This window comes from Talpa europaea (assembly GCF_964194135.1).
Source record: "Talpa europaea genome assembly, chromosome: 15".
Taxonomy (NCBI): Eukaryota; Metazoa; Chordata; class Mammalia; order Eulipotyphla; family Talpidae; genus Talpa; species Talpa europaea.
In genome coordinates this window covers 13,717,108-13,739,903 of record NC_140083.1, presented here as the reverse complement: position 1 = coordinate 13,739,903, position 22,796 = coordinate 13,717,108, and the positions used below count along the sequence as shown (strand labels likewise).

The 22,796-nt window shown below is 38.9% G+C and overlaps 1 protein-coding gene across 5 annotated transcripts in view; it reads left to right on the top strand.

Moving 5' to 3' along the window:
- Positions 1–22,796, top strand: part of NR1H4 (nuclear receptor subfamily 1 group H member 4) — a gene marked incomplete at both ends in the record, with an annotated part of 46,773 nt that overhangs the window by 2,519 nt on the left and 21,458 nt on the right. For 3 of the 5 annotated variants that reach the window (XM_084255448.1, XM_084255447.1, XM_084255446.1), the window contains one exon: positions 14,122–14,487. In XM_084255448.1, the coding sequence (XP_084111574.1) occupies positions 14,122–14,487 (366 nt within the window). Of the gene's footprint in view, positions 1–7,584; positions 7,694–14,121; positions 14,488–22,796 lie in introns of those variants that run through there. The other 2 variants (XM_084255445.1, XM_084255444.1) reach the window with 1 other exon arrangement.

The following is a 22,796-nucleotide window of genomic DNA, read 5'->3' as shown; positions in this document are numbered from 1 at the left end:
CATCTGAAAATGATTGCTGAGGAAGCACTATGACTCAAGTTTTCTTTGTTGCTTTACCTCATTTCTCCTGTGCTGATCCATTTTCTTACCCACTTTGCTAGCACTTCATTTAAGTGTTCTGAGAATATGTAGCACAAGATATACGAGCTGCCATGCACAGTTGCTATTCCTGGCTAGAGAGTTTCCCCAATTCTTCATCTGGTTCCCTCTCCTGCTAAACTAATATGAACCACATGAGACAGTAGGTCCTTTTCCTTCTCCACATTAAGTTCTAGAGTCAGGTTGAAGCAGTTTTTTTTTCCATGTCTCTTTTCCCTAAGGCCTTGATTTTATTCCATTCAATACATCTGAGTTAAAGGTATGTCAGAATAGAGGATGAAGAACATTTTGATTCCTTCTCCCCATCTTTTTTGTGTATCCTGAAGACACTGATAGATTTTGTGGACCTTCTACCCTGTGCTTTGGGTGGAGAGTACCAGTAAGGAGATGGTGGCCCATTGATGAGTGATGAGTAACTCACAAGACTTAGTCACCACTCCTGGATATGGAGACATCCCAGAGTATTGGAAGTGTTACCTTAATGGGCTCAACTAGCTGGAAGAGCTGGACTCTTCCAAAGTTCTAACCTTGTAATCTAAAACAGCCATTCTGATGTTACAACAAAGGCAAATGAGGTTTATGGTTTGGCATATGAATAGCTCTCACTTCTTCCATCCAAATGTGGAGCACTAACTTCATGCTAGACATTGGAATAAAGCAATGAGACAGGCAAGATCCCAGTGGAGGGAAGACTCATAATAAATACGCAAATAAGTAACCAAAAATAATATCAGGTAGTAGTAAGTGCTATGAAATCAAAAAAAAAGATGGTGTCAGAGTAACTGGAAGGATGGTGTTGTTTTAATGGTTGTGGTCAGGGAAGATCTCTTAGGAGTTAACAATTGAGTTGAGACACAAAAACAAGAAGCCAAGGAGAACACTCTAGGCAGAGAAAATACCAAGTCAAAGGTGCAAAGTCTGAATGGACTTGAAACGACCTTGTCCTTTTATTTTTATTTATTTATTTGTGAGAAAGTGTCTAGAGAACAGGCTCTACAACTTTCACTCTTATTGACCAGCATTGGTAATAGGAAACTACAGAATGGGAATTCTAGGACCTCACCCAGTTTTAATATTTGAGTCCACAAAGTGGTCCCATTGTCATATCAGGAAGTGGTGACTTGGCTTCATGTCACCTGGGACATGATGTGACTTTTAAGGTGACCCAGGTATGTCCCCCTCCTGGGGGACATTTACATTTATGTATAGACCATAAGTAAATCTCAACCTTAAGATATTAGGAAAGTGATATGAAGATTAGTCAACAAATATTGATGAACACTCACTGATGGGTACTGGAGACACTGATGACCTCTTGAATGAGGCTTTTCAACTTCTTTTAGAAAAGACTGTGGACCCCTCACTCCACAAAGACTTTGCTTAAGGGCAAGGGGAGGCATTTTCTCTCACATAAATGGTTACTATGAAAAGCAGAACCTTGTGCAAGGACTTGTATCAGGCTGTTTAAGTGACAGCCACTCCAGGAAGCAGAAGCAAAGGACCACGACAGTGAGTCAGGGAAAGAGGGAAAACCATGATGAGATGAGTTCATATATCATATAGTCAACAGGAGCTTAATGGCACTGGGAATAGAGTACAATGTTCCACTGAGGGGCTGGGCACAGGGATAGTTACAAACTGGTCTCTGGTTCCATTGGTTGAGTGTGATCTTTGGGGGTATTAACTTCCCTGCACTTCTGGGTTGTAAATTTGCTACATTCAGTGAAATCATACCAAGTGGTCTCCTGAGGTACTGGAGAAGCAGAAAACATGAGTGGCTTTGATGCTAAATGACAGACTCACATAAGGTAGGTAGAACTCACATATAATCATCTGTTAAAATGAGAGGTGGACTGAAGATTTGGCAATCTCCTGGGAGGCATCTGTTATATAGCACAAGTGTGATTTCTCCTCAAAATGAAGTGAAATACTCAAAGGAAGGCTAAGTTGTGTGTGGGAACATGGGGACATGGGAGGGAGGGTGGTGGTATGGTTTTGTTCTGTTTTCTTAGGCTGATCCTTGTAGAAAAGAAGCAAAGAATTAGAGTTGGAATTATAGAATGGACAGAATGGAATTATAGAACTGGGGCTGGAATCACTTCATAAGACTCTCTAATTCATTTGCTGTGCCACATCCCTAACATAGACACATGGAAATCTCGCCCATCGGTAACTCAGGCCACACATAGGAAGGGCATGGTGACCTAGCAGAGAGAGTTCTCCCTTCCTGTGGGTGATCCTGCATGCCAGGAAACTTGGTCAAATATTAATTTAGTGGATTAAGAAAGACTGCTCTAATGAATGAAGAAGGCAGGGTCTTTGTGTAATTAGTGCATAATAAAAGGTAATAATGACAAAGTCCACAGCTTCCCACAGTTTGACACAGTGAATCGGGTAGGAGGTGGTATGTTAACTAAAATCTGCATCTACCTTAGCAAGGGGTAAAGTTGCCACGTGGTTTAAGAACTCGAAAAATCACAGAATTTCAAGAACCAACTAAATAGAAGAGCATTCTAGTAGACAAACAGGAGAAGGCACAGCCTTATATTCCCATACCTGACATCAGTGCAGTGAGTCCCTGCTCACCTAGCATGGGGAGACTGGGGAAACTCCCTGAAAGTGAGAGAATATAAGCAATTAAATTGAAAAAGAAGAACTGAGAGGCCATTGAGATTCTCTGAACTTCAGTTTTCTCTGCTGTAAAATGGGGCTCACAAGGACATTCACTTCACAGCCATTTGGGAGGATCGAATGGGCTGTGTGGGAAAATGTTCTGAAAACTTCAAGGCATCAAAAACCATTATAATTAACCCAGTGTTTGAGATGCAGTTGTTTCCATTTAAATTGTTGAAATGACTAAACACCGCACTACTCGTTGAAGGAGAAAAGTTCTGTTTATCTTAACATGGGTGAGTGTAAAGAATTTTCAAGGAGTCAACAAAAACCAACAGTATATAAATAAGGTTCTGGATGCTCTGAGGAAGGAAACATGTTTTATCTCATCTTGGCACTATAGCATTGCTAGCAATGGGGTCTGCATTTTTATAATTGTATCTAAGTGTTTCCAGAGGTCTGTTCTGGATGAGACCCAAGGATGGGCAAAAGCATGTCCCAGGGAGTTCTGCTTACTTATATTCCATTTCCTTTAGTTACTTCTCATTGCTGTCTTTTTTTCTCGGGTGTTTCTGCTCACTTTCTCACATAGTTTTATTTTGATGAGAAGATACTCACTTTGGAATCTGGTTATTGCCTATGTCTTTTGCTTACCTTAAAAGAGTCTCCCAGATGTTACAGAATCAGCCAGATGCTTAAAAATACAATTGAAAGTCTTGAGGTGCAGTTTTATGGAATATTTCTCTGACATTTAATTTTAGGTATTTCTCCATCACTGAGTTCAACTCCAGTGGATAGAGTTCTGACTTGATGGGTGAATCGCAGGTGAAAGGTTTTTTAGGAGTTGGAAAGATACTCTATTCGCTCACACAGTAGAGCTTAGCCTTGGCATCTTTTAAATATTTTGTCATTATATTTCTTATCCACATACATGTATTTAAGCAATCTCTAAGATTTTTACTAATTCACTCTGACTTTGGATTTAGCTTTCCCTGGAATCTCAGATCTAGTACTTTTGTTAGTGGAGTTAAGAATTGGAGAGGGAAAATACTGAGCCTTTCCTTATTACAAAATAGATTACTGCTTCTTTTACACAGGGACGGCATTGTTTGGAAGAGGCATGCAATGACACAGAGAATTGCAGACATGTTGGACAGCTGGTGGAGAAATCCGCTGTCATTTATGATCTGGCTCTCAACTTTCAGGCTAAGAAACAGATCTTGGGTACTCAGAATAACCAAGCCAAGAAAGATTAACTATAAAGTCATATTGAAAATCTATACACGTATAGTGATAAGTGAATTGTGATAAAGATAAGAGCTATAATTTCTTGACTCCTTTCCACACTATCAGGCATCATGTTAAGTAATCTTAGATTTGCTAGCAGACTTCCCGTGGTCAATCCCTTCTGTGCCACTCGTTGGTATGTGGTCTTCGGCAAATTCCTTAACTTTGTACAAGTTATTTGCCTTAATAAAGTTCTGAGAAAAATGTTTGGCACATCATACATACTCTATATCTATTTGCCATTATAATAGTAATTCTCACAACACTCCTATAAGGTAGGTACCCTTGTAAGGTAGATCCCCTTATAAGAGTATTGTGTAGTTCTCCTTTTAATGGTGAGAAAATGGAAATTTAAATATGATAAATAGGGCCTCCCCTGGTGGCACAGTGGTTGAGCGCTGGGCTGCGAAGCTGCCCACAGTCTCTGCAGCGCCGGTTCAATCCCCAGCCACTGGCAAGGGTCCCACATGATGCGACAGACCTCTCCTGCCACACCCACTGCTCCCCTCAGCAGTGTATTTCATCAGTCTGCCTGTTCTGTTCCCCACTCTGGCTCTGGTGAATTCTCTCAACCTTCTGTGCTTCTGACTGTACCCAGTGCTTTGTATAAATAAATAAATAAATCTTAAAAAAATAAATAAACAAATATGATAAATATTGTAGTTATGGTTCCACAGATGGTAAGTAGACCATCAAAATATCATTAGGACAAGGAATCAAAATTGAATGATTAAGGTTCTTGGCTAAGAGAACACTCAATGGTCCCCCTCTCAGTGGGGAAGTCTTTTCCAGTGTGAATATATTACTCCAAGTTTGTTGGCCAAGTCTTTCTTCTTTTTTAAATTTTTTTTAAAATTTTTAAAATTAATTTATTTAAATTTTATTTTTATATTCCCCATACAATTACAACCCCCTTATTATGACCCCCACCCCTCCTTTCCCCGCCCCCACCCCCCAAAGAGTGTCTCTGGTTCTTGGTTGTTTGTTGATTTTGATATTTTCTTTCTTATAGTTATTCTTTTTCCTGGTCGCTTATTTAAGTTTTCTAGATTCCTGCTATGAGTGAGACCATCCGGTATTTTTCTCTTTCTTTCTGGCTTATTTCACTGAGCATGATCCCTTCCAGCTCCATCTGTGTTGCTGCAAATTGCATGTGTTTATCTTTTTTGAATGCTGAGTAATATTCCATGGTGTATATGTACCACATCTTCTTGATCCAGTCATCTATTTTTGGGCATTTGGGTTGTTTGGCCAAATCTTTCTTAATGAAAATTTATTTAAAATGCACTGACAACTTTTGCTCTGGGTATCTTTTTCTTATTGGCTTCATAATTGATACCCCCACTTGCTGTGATTAACAAATCATTCACATTACTCCCAAGTACCATCAGAAGTAGTGCTGTCCAATAGAACTTTCTAGATCTACTCTGTTGAGTGTAGTAGCCAATCTCCATATGTGGCTATTCAACCCATTCTAATTCTTTTTAAAGATTTAAATTTAAATAGCCATATGGGAGCAGTGGCTAGCATTTCAGGCAGTACAGATCATTAGAAAAAAATGTATTTTTAGAAAAAAACATGAGACTGATGGTCATCACAGAGAGAAGGAAAGGGATTCCAATCATAATCCAATGATTATGGATTATTCAGTGAAAATGAATCCAGTGGGATCCATAAAATCCAATCTTACTATGACAACATCCTATGTGATTTCAGTCAGCAACAAGGCTTTCCTGGTTCAGCTAAATTATCCTGCTCATTGCCTTTTTAATACAGAAGCCTCTGAGGCAAGCAGATACTCCCATTTCTTTTGACCCATAAACAATTCAGTAGAGAATTCTTGAAACAGAAAATTCAGATCTAGTTAGTCCTGCTTTACATCCTTTGGGTAGGTCTTCCACGAAAGAGCCTCTCCAGGCAAGAATAGCTCAGTGATTGTGAAAAGAGAATGAAGTCAGGGAGAACTCAGGATTGAGGACAGTTTTGAAAATGGTAGCGCTTGATCGAATAATTCAAACTGAAATACGCACCTGGACCATTACTCTTGTCCTCTTTCTTGGCAGCGAGGATGTGTGTGCCTAAGGTTTTCAATTTCTTTGAGTCTGAAGACATGGGTTAGAGTCGCAGCCTTATTCCTTACTAATTGGAAAAGCTCACTAAGTTGCATTTCTGTGTCTATTAAATAGGGCAGAAGATAGGGGGCATCATACATAATGCCTTCCTTAAAAGGTGTGAGGATCAAACAAGATAATGCACCTGGAAGCACTTTGCAAACTGATAAAGGTTGTAGAAATATCTTAGCTGTGGTTATTATGTTCTAGAGCTCACATTTGCCTTTTAAAACTGCTTTCATATTTATTATTTGTCACCTTATCTTCACAACAGGCCTATGAAGGAGGTAGGGCAGAATTACTATCTATGTTTTACCATCTGTCGATGTAGACAAATGAGGCCCATGCAAGCTGAGAGATTGGCCTAAGGTTATCCAGAGTATCTGGCTGCATTAGGCCTGGATTCCACCCTGGGCTACTGAGTCCTATTCTATAGCCTTTGCTTCCAAAAAATAGCCAACAGTCACTAGCTTCACGTGCATAAATTTATGCTGCAGGAATTACTCCTTCTCAATAAGCAAGCCAGCCTGTAGCATGAGCCCAAGGCTGAGGAGCCCTAACTTCAATATAATGCTGGTGGGTGATCACCCACCATGTTAAGCATTATGTAAATATTGTGTGGTTTATACTCATAATAACTAACTCTAAGAGAGTGAGTATTTTTTGGTTCCATTTTGAGATGAGGAAATTGAGGCAGTAAATTGTTCAGGATTGGCCCATGGTTCAAGGGATATATTCGCTTACTAGCACTGCTATAACAAATCATAAATTGGGTGACTTAAACAACAGAAATTTATTTTACCATTCTGGAGAGTCCAAAATCATAGTGATATTGGCAGGACTGGTTCTTTCTGGGAAATGAAGGAAGGGTTCTGCCCCAGCTCTCTCTCCTAGGTTTGTGGATTTTCCCTGCCACTCTTCGCATGGTCTTCTTTTTATGCATGTATGTCTCAGTGTCGACATGTCTTGTTTATATAAGGACAGCACCCTAATGAACACAATTTAACATAATCACTTATATAAAGACCCTGTCTCCAAATAGCATCACATTCTAAGGTAATGGGGATCAAGACTTCAACATACCAATTTTGGGGGATACAATTCAACCCATAACACTAGCTGTTAAGCATTATGCTTTAATGCTTCCTGACATTCTAAAATTATATTATTTTGTGGCCTTTTGCCAGAACAAATGTCAAGATCTAGAATATGGTTCTTGACCCCCAAATCCACTTTTAGAGTCACTGAACAGAAGTCTACTCTCTAAAAGTTCCTAAACTGGAAAAACTCTCCCCAAAATGTTTATATAAAGGACTGGTTTCCAGCTTACTAGGCAATTTGGCATCGAGGACTTTTCTCATAAACATTCACAAATATTCTGCTCTGTAATGAAGTTAATCAGTAAACTGCACAACCTCTGTCCTCTGTCACTCCCTACCTAGTCTCATTTTCAGTTGCTGTGAATAAGCTAAGAATGGTGATGCAGTTTCAGGAATTAGAAAATCCAATTCACATTAGTCCTTGCCACAGCTGCACATCCTCAGGATTTCTTATGGAAATGATGAGCATGAAGCCTGCTAAAGGTAGGATACTGTTCACACTCTGCATCAAGCTTCTGCTGTTTGAAGAAATATGGGGGACTTTTGTTTGAGATTATAGTAACAGACCTCTGTCAAAGATGGCTCAGCCCAAACCAAAAGACAGGTGAGAAGTTAGGTGGGATGATTTTTATAGGGTTCTAGGTACGTGAGCACCTCTTTAGGATTAAATCTAAGTATATTTTCCCTAACACTCTTCACTGCACATTACATAAAATGGCACCATATTTTCCAATGTAAAGTAGTTCTGACATTAATGCCTATGCACACTAGAAAAAACTATTTAAAATAAATACATTACTTAATGCAGTGTTTTAAAAATGGCGACCTTCAGATCCCAGGGGGTTGTGAAGTCTGCTTTGTGGTTTGTGACTAGCAATAAAAACTAGGACAGCATAGAACATGACAAAGTAGACTAGAGTGGAGTGGGGTGGAGTGGAGTGGAATGGAGTGGAGTGGAGTGAAGAAGAGCAGAATAGAATAGAATAGAATAGAAATGTCAGTGTGCATCTCAAGAAGTGAGGCTGATAGTTATTTCATGGAAATTTTGTTTCAATTAATTATACACTGTGTGGACAAAGGGGCCATTTCAAACTATGGGTCATGGTGAGAAAAATAAAAAGAGATCAAAACACTATTTTATTGAACTAATTTCCCAGCAGGTTTCTCCCCATAATCTATGTAAAAGCAGATGAGTAAAGAGTTCAGAATTAGGCTATTTGTTTTCTCTGAAGTAAAACGTGGATTATAACGGAAACATAGGCAGTATTGTCTAGTTGGACATTTTCCTCAAAACCGAATGTTACCTTTTAAATTTCTAGCTAATCATTTTAATAATGATCACAATTTTGGACATATTTTTGATATTAGACTTGGGAGCACACCATTTTAGTTAAACGTGATGCTTAAGAGTGACTTCACTGTATTTAGAAATGGAAATTAGTTGGAAGCAAATTAGTTGGAAGCAAATTTTCCATTCTTTTTAATTTAACAAATATTTATTAAACATTTACACTGTGTCAGGCTTTGCATAAGGTGCCAGGAAAGAAAAGAAAGAGGGAATATAATCGAATCTATTCCCCAGAGTTCATAGACCAACCACAACACTGTACTGGCTGTTGCTGCTGTATCAGGTGCTCTGCAGTTTACATTCTTTGTCTTAGTTTGTCTTCACTACAACCTCTCACGTAGGTCCTGCATCATTCCAGCTTTATAGAGGAAGGAAAAGAAGCTTCAAGAAGCTCAATGTCTTTCCCACGCTCATACATCTAGCCAGTTGCAGGTGAACTGAATCCAGATGTGTGTGCACAGCAGGGCCCTGGGAACCAGTATGTCACACCACTTCAAGTTTAGCTGTGAGCTAGACCATGAACAAACGAGAACCATCGTGCCTGTGTCTGATTAGTGCTGGAGTGGAGCTCTGGCCAGAAGGTAGGAGAGACTAATTCCACCCAGGGAAACTGGGACTGGCCTCACAGAGGAGGTGGTCAGCTGACAAGCTGAGAGAGGCACCCACATCACAAGGGCCTGGCACCTGGAATAGCAAACAGCTTCACAAACGAAGCCGTATCATCTAGTGAAGAAATCCTGGGTTAGGAAATAAAGTAAGGCAGAGGAGGCAGTTTTTCAATTTATGAGACATTTCAACACACATTCATGAAACATTTACTATGGTCAACTTTATGCCAAGGATGAGAAACTTGTCATAATTCCAGTTCTTTCTCAGGCTCATGAGGAACTGTGAGATGATGAGAAAGTATTGTTTTTTCATGGACCCAATTCTTCCATTTGGGTACACACTGGTTCTGATCACAGTCTCCTTAAAGCTGCTGTATCTGATGTGGTTGTCATTAGCCACACATGCTGCTTAATTTTAAATTGTATTTAAAAGAAATTCAATTTTTTAATATTACTCCCCACATGTCAAGTGCTCATTATCCCCATGTGGTTAGTGGCTACCATATTGGAAGGGAGACAACACACACACACAACAACAACAGAAAGTTCCCTGAGATGGCACTTCTTTAGAGAAACTATTAAATGCTAGACTTGCTGCCCAGAATTTTGCTTTCCTTTGCAGAGAGTCTTGGACTCTCTTGCAGCCCCTGTTCCCATTTAAGAACTCTTCCTTCAACTTTCATGGAAAATTCCTGACACAAAGGAGTTCAAATAATTCCATTCCTTGAGAGACTGATTCAAGAAAACCACTCATAAATCCCAATTTTAATATATGCAATATATTCCCTTCAAGCTGTATTAAAGTAGAAATAAATTTACCTTTTCAGAAAGCATACACTAAAGTGGGCCCAGCTCCACCCTTTTTACCTCCTGTTCTCCATTGGAAAATTCTGTATTTTTTCACTTGGTTTTGTCCCGACTTAACATTCCCTGCAGCCACTCCCCACCCCAACTCCTCCCTCTTCCCAACACACACACAGATGAGAGAAAGTCTGGGTCTTTTTCCTACTGTTTTATAAGTCTTATTCACTGTTGTATCCACAAAGCCTAGCATAATGTCTGACAAATAGGAAGTGTTCAACATATATTTATAAACAAAAGAAGTATCCTGTCACTTATGTTATCAAACATCTTCCTAAGTGTTAATTATTAATTAGCTGTCAATTAACTATCATTAAAATTAGGAGTCTGCTAGGTCCTTTAGGAAACAAACATCACTTTATGGTATTCAATTGGCAAAATTGAATTTTATACTCAGAAATATAAGATGGCATGACTGGGTATTAACAGTCAGGTTTTACAGAACTTTTTTTTTTAAAGATTTATTTATTTATGCATACAAGAACTGGGGTACAGGCTAGAGGTGCAGGGGGTCCCCACTCTCTCACCAGAGACAGAGTGGGGAATAGAACAGGCAGATCTACTGAAATACACTGCTGAGGGGAGCAGCGGGTAAGACAGGAGAGGTCTGCTGCGCCATGTAGGTCAGCTCCCTGGCAGGGGCTCGAACTCCTGCTGCATTAGTTGTGGATAGCTTCATAGTGCTGATGCTTAACCACTTGTGCCAGCAGGGAAGGCCCTACAGAAGAAATTGTTACAAAAAATGCTGGGCAGTTGTTGCAAGTCTTGTAGTCAATTCATTGTGAAAATTGTCCTAGCATACCCTTTTGGGGTATTTGGCCCTGATGGGTTTTGATTGCAAGTGCCTGTGTATTTCTTGTCTCTACTCTGTGGTGATTTGGTGGGGATGTGTGATGTGGTAGACGTGGATCTGCTTTGGAAATAGAAGCATTATTCAATGATATTGTGTACTGCTCTCATATTATTACCATATTTTGTTTTTATGAAATATTATTGAAGTATTTCTGAGAGCTTTCCATTTTAATGAAGATGATTCCAGAGATTGATATCATTATCTGAGAGGGGACACCATTGTGTTTCCTGATTATGAAAAGATTCTTTTGTTGAAAGAATGCTCAGAGATCATGCAAACAGAAAAAAATTACACATTTCCTTGGACTCCACAGAATCCAGATTCTGTCATTAATTAATTGACCTCTGTGAAATTGCTTAATTTTCCTGGATCTGTAGGTGGAAAGAAATTGGGGCATGGGGTGGAGAAGGGAGTTAAGTGAGAATAAGCTCTTTTGGACAATAAAATCAAGATATAACTGGAAATGAAGCTAATGCTTTAAATGCTTTTTAGTTCTTTTCAGTCCTGTTCACTCCAGAAATATTAATCATGTCTAGTTATGAAATAGATTAGGGTTTTGCTTATGTTTTTATCTTTTTTCTGTAATAATCCCACACTTTTAAAGCCTTTCACTTTGTGGTCCATTGCCAAAACTTTTTGTCTGTCAGATATACGGATTTGATGTGGTTTTATATGGCTAAGTCGTGTATGGAAGAGAGGAAATTGGTTTTTTTGCAATGATATTGTATACTTTGTGTTCTGTCAGTCATTTCCTAGGTCAGTGCAGAAAGCGTTCTTTTCAACAATTTTTCAATATGCATATATCAGAGTATCAGTTATATTTGAGCACTGAGAATTCTACAAGTATAGATGTATAGATCCACAATCTTTAGTGGACAATTCTAAATCCCAGAAGCTCTGAAAATGAAATGTTTTCCCCAAAGTTTGGCATAAGCATTTTTTTTTAGCAAAAAAAAAAAAAGAAAAAATCTGATCTGTAGGGACATAAAGATGTGTATAATCTTTTAAAATTCCTTTTGGTGTGAATAGTCATACATTTCACCATGGAAAATAGTACTGCGTTTGATTATGGGTTCTGTTCCAGATTTTTCTAGGAGAAATTGTACTGTATTCTGTTATAAAATCCCCCAAATTTTGAATTCCAAAACACGTTTCCCTAGGAATTTCAGATGAGAAACTGTGCATCTGTTTATTTCATTCACTCTTCAGCATAAACCTTGATGAAATATTTTTTTTAAAGATTTGTTTATTTATTTATTTATTTATACAAGCACTGAGTACAGTCAGAAGCGCCGAAGGGTGAGAGAATTCACCAGAGCCAGAGCGGGGAGCAGAGCAGGCAGAAGGACCGAAGTACACTGCTGAGGGGAGCAGCAGGCAGCAGGAGAGGTCTGCGCGCCATGTGGGACCCTCCTCTGGTGGCCGGGGAGCAGCCCGGGATCGAACTGGCGCTGCAGAGTCTGCGGGCAGCTTTGCAACCCAGCGCTCAACTGCTGCACCACCGGGGAGGCCCGAAATATTTTCATCTCAAGTTTGCTGCTGCAAATATTTGGGTTTACCAACAGTCTAAATAATATACTTGAAGTCCCACTATACATAAGAGGGGGGTTGAAATTTTGGTCACGTTTGCCTGACTCTACTTTGAAGAATTAGGCACACATATATATCCTCTTATATGTTGTTCGTTTTTTAGTGATTTGCTTGGTTCTGGGGTTATAATATACAGTATTGGTGACTGTAGTTAATAATACTATGTTGCATATTACCAAGAGAGTAAATCTTAAAAGTTCTCATCACACAGAAAAAAATTTGTGACTATGTGTGGTGCTGGATGTTAACTAGACTTACTCGGATTATCTTTCACAATATGTGCATGTAGTAAATCGTGTTCTACACCTGAAACTTCATATAATGTTCTACGTCAATTAAATCTCAGTTTAAAAAAAGAAAAAAGGGAGCCTCTTCCAATTAAAAAAAATACTCTTGACATGCATTATCTCATTTAATCTTTACATCAACCTAATGAAGTGGTGATTATTCCTCAATTTTGATGAGAAAAATGGGATTTCAGTAAACTTCACATTGGAAAAGTGAGACTGGAGCCCAGGTAGACCAATTCCAGGCACTGCATTCTTTTTTTTTTTTTTTTAAGTTCTTACTTTGTTTTATAAGGATTAAGATAATGCATGTACACTGCAAATAATAAAGAAAATTATGACAGCTCCCACCCCAGAAAGTAGTGCACAGTCTCAGTTCCCACCCCCACCATCATCCATTTTTGTTTGTATTCTGCAGAAAATTCCTTTGCAAAAAGTGTTTTTTTCAATGCTAACATAAATATACACCTTATTCTATAACTCAGCTTTTTCAAATGGTACCAAATCATAACCTTTCTGTCTCAGCACATGTAAATCCAAATCATTCTTTCATATCTGCATGGTCTTTCAGTGTATGGGCATATTATGACTTATTTACCCAGACTTTTACTGGTGGATATTTAAATTAATTCCAATTTATGGTTCTTAAAAGTGTTGCTGCAAATAAATATTTTCACACAAACATTTTTTCATACATATGCTTGATACAAGCACAGCTTACAAATAAATTTTGTGGCAGTGGAATTACTATATTAAAAGAGTATTTGAATTTTAAATACTGAAAGGTATTGACAAACATTCCTCCCAGAATGTTTGCTTTCCAAGAGTGTTTTTAATCTTTACATATTTAAATCTTTACATACTTGAGAATGAAAACTGTTATATTTTATAGTTTCAGTTATTTAATTTAGTTATTGGTAAGGATGAGTACTATTTTTGTGTTTTTATAGAACACATGTTTAGATTACTAAATAATTTTATGTCTTTTACCCTTTTTCCCATTAATGTTGAATGTTTTCTGTGTTGCATTTTTAACATTCCTTTTAATTTTCCTTTTTAAAAATTTTAACATTCCTATTTGTTCTCCTATTTTATGTTGACTGTTTCTTATTGATTTGCAAGAGCTCTGTATATATTAGTGATATGAGTATTTAGTCCTCTTTGAGGCCAATATTTTCTCAGATTTTAACTTGTCCTTTAACTTTTTTAATAGTTTTTTTTTGCTGTGAAAATTTGTTAATTTTTGTACAGTTCAATATTTCAGTCTTTCCTTGATACACATATTCCTAACCATAGACCAAACTGCCCTTCTAATTTAAAGAATGATGATGTTAAGTCCAGTTTTGTGGTTACTTTTCATTCAGGTGTGCTAACAGAACCGGCGGCAGGTCCTCTGGGACAGACTCTGGAAGTGGAACCATACTCCCAGTACAACAACGTACAGTTTCCCCAAGTTCAACCACAGATATCTTCATCATCCTATTATTCCAACCTGGGTTTCTACCCGCAGCAGCATGAAGAGTGGTACTCTCCCGGAATATATGAACTCAGGCGAATGCCAACTGAGACTCTCTACCAGGGAGAAAATGAGGTAGCAGAGATGCCTGTAGCAAAGAAGGCACGAATGGGCACATCAACAGGGAGAATAAAAGGGGATGAGCTGTGTGTTGTTTGTGGAGACAGAGCATCTGGATACCATTACAATGCACTGACATGTGAAGGGTGCAAAGGTAAGGATCTTGTGGCTGGCGATTTTCTCCTTAAGGTTTTACTATATTGAAAAAGACCAGTTGAAATCCCTCAAACTGGATTTTTCCCTTTCCCCAGATAAACTCATGATTTCCTCCTTTGCTGCTACTTCTTCCTACTTCCGCACCTTTGTTGAGATGTTGTAGGTCTCTAGGAAAAGAGTTATAGTATTTAGCTTGGATATCAGTACATTTTTCCTATTCATGAGCTCACACAGTTCAAAGAAATTTATGATTGTGTGTTTTGTTTGTTTTTGTTATTTTTTTAAAGAAAGAGAAACTGTTGAATTCATCGCTTTTAAAATTGAGATCAAGGAGTCTAAGACTTCATTCAATAAATATTTTAAAATACATTTTCATAGCCTTTAGTTAATTGAGAATGACAGAAGGAAAACAAATGGAAAGAAGGAGGTAATAAAGCCTATAGCCAAAAATATTTCATTTGGTGGGGCCTTACATAGTGAGAGAGTTTTTGGGGGAATCGGTGAAATTGCAATTCATTTAGAATGGATAGGCTGCGTTTGGGGACAGTCCTGGGTGAGAGCTGCTTGTGTGGCCTCTAGTTCTTGCCTCTCCCCTGGTTGGTATCACAGTCCAGGCTAAGACTTGGCAATTAGAATGGATAAAATATAATACATGAAATACAAAAATGACTCACCCTGAAATTGTCAGTGATTACTCTCCCAATGTGGCACAGATAAATATATAATATGTTATATAATAAGTGTAAATAATTATAAATAAATGTAACGATAAATGTCAAATTTTAGAGGAAAGCAACAGAATTGATTTGTAGGCTCCTCTGTGTTTGTTTATTGAACAGTATCTAAGTAATGCTGACCACGTGGTAGGCACTCTGTTTGCTTCTAAGACATTGAAAGCTGAATCAGAGCTGTCCCTTGAACAGAATGTGTTGGCTGGCAGGCCACCTCGGGATTCCCCAATGTCAGTGATTGCCATAAAAATAAACAGAGGATCCAGTCACATAAAGTAGCTCAAGGACATTTCCAATCTTTGCAAGTTCAAATGATCAGGTTGTGTAACACCCTATTAGTCACCTCTTAAAAAGTTGATGTGATTTCATCAGATTTTTTTAAAAATAAAGAAGTTATGCCCCAGGGCCTCCCCTGCTGGCGCAGGTGGTTGAGCACAGTGCTGTGAAGCTGCCTGCAGGCTCTGCAGCACCGGTTCGATTATGGCTGGCTGGTGAGTGTCCCACATGGTGCGGCAGACCTCTCCTGTCGTGCCCGCTGCTCCCCTCACAGTGTATTTCATCAGTTTACCTGTTCTGTTCCCTGCTCTGTCTCTGTCTCTGTCTCTGGTGAGTCCTCTCACCCTTGCACACATCTGAACTGTACCCCGGTTCTTGTATAAATAAATAAATAAATCTTTAAAAAACAAAAGAAAAAAAAAAGAAGTTATGCCCCAAACTTAAAAATGAAAACATCACTAAAGAAAAGTTAAAAAATATCATTTATGAGCCTCAAAAAATGACTTTATTCTATTTGTGGAGGGTCAAGTTTGTATAGGTAAAAAAGAAAACACAAATTCTTTAGGGCATAGATTAGTCTTCTTTAGCTCTATTAGTGACTGGGTCTGCTACTCTGGCAGGCAAAATGAGGACCAAAAGATAAAGTTTATTGAATGGCAGGTTTGGGGATTCTGAATTTATAGTAGCATCATTTGTAATATTGAAATTATTTCATAAATACTTGTCTTCTGAACTTGCTTTTAAATTTCATAAGTAAAAACATATCTGTAGTTACCTCGCCCCTCCTATTTACTATGAGCTGATAAAAAAAAATACTCCAGAGTTTCTAAACCCCCACTATTGATATTTTGGGTCAGAAAACTCTTTGTTGTAGTGGCATGTCTTACATACATAGGATATAAGGGTATCTCTAATGTTGACTCATATTACTTTGATCAAATTCTTATGCTATTTTTTTTTTACTTTTATTTTTTTAATTTTTTTAAGATTTATTTATTTATTTATGCAAGCACTGGGTACAGTCAGAAGTGCGGGAGGGTGAGAGAATTCACCAGAGACAGAGCAGGGAACAGAACAGGCAGACTGGTGAAATACACTGCTGAGGGGAGCAGCGGGCATGTCAGGAGAGGTCTACATGCCATGTGGGACCCTCGCCAGCGGCCAGGGATCAAACCAGAGCTGCAGAGGTTGCGGCATCATCATAGCCCAGCGCTCAACCGCTGCACCACCGGGGAGGCCCTCTTATGCTATTTTTTAAAGATTATTTTATGCATACAAGCACTGGGGTACAGGCCAGAGGTGTGGGGGAGGTGGTGAGAGGATTCACCTGAGCCAGAGTGGGGAGCAGGGCAGGCAGAAGGACCGAAGTACACTGCTGAGGGGAGCAGCATGGGAGACAGGAGAGGTCTGCTGCACCATGTGGGTCAGCTTCCTGGCTGGGGATCAAACTCGTGGTTGCAGTGACTGGCTGCGGATAGCTTCATTGTGCTGTGTCTTAATCCCTTGTGCCACCAGGAAGGCCCCCTTATTCTATTTTTTGCACAACAAATAATTTCTATGTAACAAAAGAAGAAAAACAATTTTGCAATATTAAATACAAACAAAACTATGTCATGTGATTTTGTTACTCAAAAAGTTACTGAAGCAAATGCTTGTGTTTGACATGCTTAAATCATCTCAATTCTTCACTGCTTTTCTCTGTGCAAGCAATTGTTTCTTCTAAACCTTGGTTTATCTAGAGCTTCATTCAGCCACTCCTAAACATATTTATATGCATATATCACATGAATATTTTTATCTTGCCATTTTTTCATATCTCTTGACAAATAAATCATACTCCTTGCTTGAATGAGATCATGGGCTCCAACAAAAATGAGGGCAAGTACTTTGCACAGCAGTATAAGATGGTGAGAGAATGCTATTGATTTTTAAAAACAGCCATAAATATAAAATACAGAAATAAATTTACTACATGTAAAGGAATTAGAAGAAGTCTGGTACATAGCCAAAACTCAATACATGCATATCATTATCATTGTTATGGCCTTAAAATCCTTTTACATAAAGTGTAGCAGCAATGTAGCTTGCATTAATAGGTATATTGATGCTCAAGTCATTATCAGTTGTTTGGCAAGACTTTATCTAGCATTGACATAAATGACCAAAAGCCTCTTCCCTGGGTCTGTGTAGACCAGAACTGTTCAAAGTGTGGTCCCTAGACCAGCAGTATCTGCATTATTTGGGAATTTATAGGAAATGCAAATTTGGGGCCTTACTCCAGAACTACCAAGTTGGAAATTTGGGGCCCCAAGAATTTGTGGCTTAACATGGCCTTCATGCAAAAGTTTGAGAACTACTGGCATAAATCCTATTTAAAGGCAGCCGAGGGCCCACAGGTGGCACAGCAGGTTGAGCACTGCCCTGTGAAGCTGTCCACAGCCTCTGCAGCAGAGGTTCGATTCCCGGCCAAACTCAAATGACACAGCAGACCTCTCCTGCCTCGCCCGCTGCTCTCCTCAGTAGTGTCTTTGGTCCGTCTGACTGTTCTGCTCCCCGCTCTCTCTGATGAATTCTCTCACCCTCCCATGCCTCTGACCGGTATCCCAGTTCTTCTATAAATAAATAAATTTAAAAAAAAAAGGCAGCCGAGGGGACTCATTTGACTGGCAGCATGTGTCATGATTGTGAAATTCTCAAGGGTAGGACCAGAGAACAGGGCTTCTCTCCATTAGGTCATCAAAAGGACAACTCAAGAGTTTCAAATGTAGGATAGAAATCCAGACTGGTAAGACACTCCAAGACACTTTCCTTCTTGGAGAGAAAGAAATGGAAAAGAACATGCATAATTTATTCTGAAACTCTGAGTCAAAAGAAAAACCTCATTATAAATACTTTTAAACCTACAAATTTCAGTGCCAATGACTTGCCATTGCTCATGGCAGGCATCCTACACACATTTTTTTCAGGTCCTTACTGCAGCTGTAGAAAGTAGGTTTTACTGTGCATAAGTTAAAGTTGGAAGTAAACACCGTATTTCAAAAAGAACTTGAGATTTAGAGTCACCACTAATAGCTTATGTAATGTATTTATTATACATCAGCAGTAAACTTGCCAATTCTCATACCTTGTCTCTGTTTTATAGATGAAGAGAGGGAAGCACAAGAGGTTAAACAACTTACTCAACACTTCCCAGCTAATAAGGGGAGGAGCTTCACATCGATAGTTTATAAACCCAGCTCCAGAGCCTCCACTATTAACCACTATGCAGAGATACCTTTCAGAGCTTGCCCTCTAAGAGGCCATTCTACTCTTGAGCTATTTGCTCAAAGTTAGTATTGACTAATTCAGCGAACAAAGGATGAAATCAAGTGCTCCATTCAGGTGTGCAGGTATCAGTATTATCTGAGCCAAGGGATTGAACCTCTAAAGTCAGTAACCTGGACTGAGTTACCTCCCTACAGGTGAATGTTTGGTGAAATCTGGTGTCCTGGGAAGAATTTTGGGGTGGTAGGGTGAATACAGTGAGATCAGTGGGATGAGGACAAGTCTAGGAAATACTGACTATGAAGGCAGGTGGAGAAGAGGTTAGAAGTCAGAGGTAGGAGGTGACTAGCAAAGTGCCTGGGCCTGGGAGCCAAGGGTGCAGAGAGTGTCAAAGGAGAATTAATCCTTGATCCTCTGGAAGTTCAAGAAGAAATTTAGATGTAGGTACATTTTTCAAGAGCACAAAAATACAGTGTTTCTATCATCTTTCAACCTCACCAATCCCAGAACTCAGCCTGGGGGCAGGGGTGGGAGGGGCGGAATTCAGGACCCTGCCAGGTATTAGCATCTCTGAGCTCTCTTCCTTCACTTGCCTGCCCCGCCCAATCTGGGAAATTTTATTTGTCTTTAGGATATTGGGACTCAAGTTTTGATGACCAAAAAGCCAAATTTGGCCACTTTGTGCTTTATTATGAGAAAACAAATGAAAATTGTCCTAGCTTAATGAATGAGGAGGATGTACATAGAATAGGGGAGAGAACAAGAAAGAACCTGTGCTTTGTGCCTGGCAGGTGTGGCAGCTTGGCCAACATGGTCCCCCACTTGGGATGACACCCCTGAGATATCTGCGCTTAGCAGGTGCAAAACAATTTTCACTCCGTAACATTGAATCAAAGGGAGTGGGGTCTGACCAGGCATACATTGAATCCAGACTCAGCACTTCTTGACTGACTAAGCAAGTAACTTAATATATCTGAGATCAGTGATATAAAACAGAGACCAAATTTCAAGCAGAAAGGAATGAACAGAAGTTGGAAGGAAGTAGAGGAGCAGCTTCTATGGTGAGGCTCCAAGCCATTGCTCAGAATTGTGCTGCAGAACTGATCACCCAGGGCATTTGTTGTTCTGGAAGGTGGAATCAGAGAGCAAACACAAGAATTATTGGCTCACAGGAAGACGCCACCTCAGCTGCTACCCAGGGACCAGGGACCAGGAAGATGCCTTTACTGCAGTTACTGGCTCCAGAGTCATGACTTGCTGACTAAATCCATACCTATGAAAGATGAACCCCCCTGGGTCTTGCCTTTTAGTGCCCTGAAAACCAAAATGCTGCCATAGCAGAACTACCACCTGCTTGCTGGCAGATGCACTTCTGCTTTCCAAATAGCTTACAGGGCTTCTCTTGGGCAGAGCTTAAATTATAGTCACAATGTTAGCTGCAAGGGAGCCTGGGAAAGGTTGTGTTCAACCTCCCAGGCTTTACCATAGAAAACACACTCTGGAGTAGGAGAGTGCAGAGGGCATCTAGTTAAGCACCCCTTAGTTTACAGAATATTTAACTCTGAGGTTCCAATCTGAAAAATAGGGATAAGATCTATTTCACAGGGTCTTTGTGATGGTTGCATTGGATTTTTATGTGTAAAGATCCTGGCGATTCCCTTGCTTGAGGACTTCCCTGCAGATCTGTCAGATACGGGATACTTTAAAACCTCACACACATGAAAAATTTTTGGAACTTAGGAACAAAACAAAGATAGTGGTTAAACTGCCTGAGTTCATTGGTCTTTATTTATTAGAAATATTTCAGTTTTTCTGAATGTTTTACTTGTATCCACAAGATTTGTGACATCAGTGAGAGAAATGCCAACATGTTTTTTTAACTTAATGATTGCAGAACACAAGAATAATGCAGAGTGACAGTGACAGAGCTCTTTCCCTCTGTTATCAGCAGAGCCTATGGAAATGTGCTAAAGTTTGAATGAATTTTGACTGAAACCTCAAAACCACAACTAACAAAACTGATCTGTATCTGACTGGAAATTTTAATGACCATTTCCAAATAGGTCAGTGCCAGTCACATTTATCTCCATGTTAGGGGAGTCTATACCTATCAGTGAAAGGCTGGTAGAACTCTCTTATTTTTCCAATTTTTACATTAATAAAATTGGTTCATAACATTATATAGATTTCAGGTCAGCAGCTTTATATTTTGATATCTGTATATATTACATTATGATCATCACCGAAAGTCTAGTTTCCATCCAGTCACCATAAAATCAACCCCCTTTACCTGTTAGCTCACCCTCCTCCCTCTTTTAAGAGTGGTGGACTTTTGAAAAGGCATTTTATGAGCAAATGGGTGACCCTGTTGTTGTTTTGAATATACTTTTATATAAGCTAGTGAGCCAGCAAAAGACATAGTCCTGAAGATTTAGAAAACCTTCCAGAATTGAAACTATCCTGATGTATAGACTACATATGAAGTGTTTGCAGCGGGCATTTGTAAACTGAGGCATCCTGGCCCACATACAAACTTAGTAAAGTCCTACTTGAAATCAAATAAGTCTAAACCTCTATCATTTAGTAATGAACCCAGAGAATTAGGAACTAGAATTATCGTAGATTATAATGCAAGGTGGAGTTCCAGACTATTCCATTGCTTTGGAAACCATTTACAATCAGTTATAAAAATCATGGGAAGGGTAGAACTCTCAAGGAAGACAACCTAGATTTCAACCCCAGAGGATTCTCTTCCCAGTTATTCCAACTTAACTTCCATGGTCAGGCTTCAGACTCCTCACTGGAGATAGTTTAGTATCTAGTGTTGTCGCGAAGGTTAAGGAAGTTTCAATAAGCAACAGCTAAGTTGATGAATTCTCATTATTTTATCATTGTTATTTGACTGCTCATCCAGCTGCCTTAATTTGAATCCTAGACTATCTTCAGAACTATCTCTTTTCCTATTAATTAACTAACTAATTAATGAAAGCTTTAGCTCCTAGGGATGTGAATTAATTCACCTCTTGGTCCAGCAAATAATATGTACCAACTAAGCATAAGAGATGCAGTGGTGAGTAAGATAAACAGAATTACTGCGTGCATAGTCACCATTTAAAGTAAAACAGAAAAACAGTTTACATAACTGAGCTAAAGTAGACAAAAAGAGAAAACAATAACAAAAATAAAACTAGAAAAGCAATAATATAATAGCTAAAAGAACAAATATTAAATAACAAAGGTAAGACTTCCAGTGGATTTAAAAATATTCAAATAAATATATAGCAATGATACAAGACAAACTGAAGAAAAAAATAGATTAAACAAGAAAAAAAATATTTGAACTAAATATATAAGCAATATGTAAATATCAAAGTAGTGACTAAAAGACACTCTAGTTGTGCAAGCCTCCAGCTCCTGGGAGTTTGTCCTCCTAGGAGTTTAAATACCTCCTAAAAATATGCAAAACCAAGCTCACACAGTACATCATAACCTACTCAATCCACCATCCCGATGAACACCTAGGGGGCATGAGGGTATAAATGGACTTTTGCTTTTAACTCCTTTGGATTACTTCATCACTTAATAAGCATTTTGTCAAAGCAATGAGTACACATGATTCAAAAACCAAAAGGTTACAAGACATATTTGGGACAGGCCCTGGCCCAGCTCTCTTAATCTCAAGTCCAACTCCCCAAAGACAACCACTAACAACCTTTTATTTTTATTTTGGATAGTCTGTTTATTTCTACAGAGCCACAGCGCCTCCCCAAATCACAAAGGAAAAGAGAAAGCAGAGTCTTTATTTCTAATATTTCTTTATTGTCCTTTTCAGTGTCTATGGGATTAGTAGCAATGGCCCTGTTTTTGTTTCTTTTTTTCCTTTTTCTTTAAAGATTTATTTATTTATGCATACAAGAATAGGGGTACAGGACAGAGGTGTGAGGGGTGAGAGGATTCACCAGAGACAGAGCAGGGAACAGAACAGGCAGACTGATGAAATACACTGCTGAGGAGAGCAGCGGGCGAGACAGGAGAG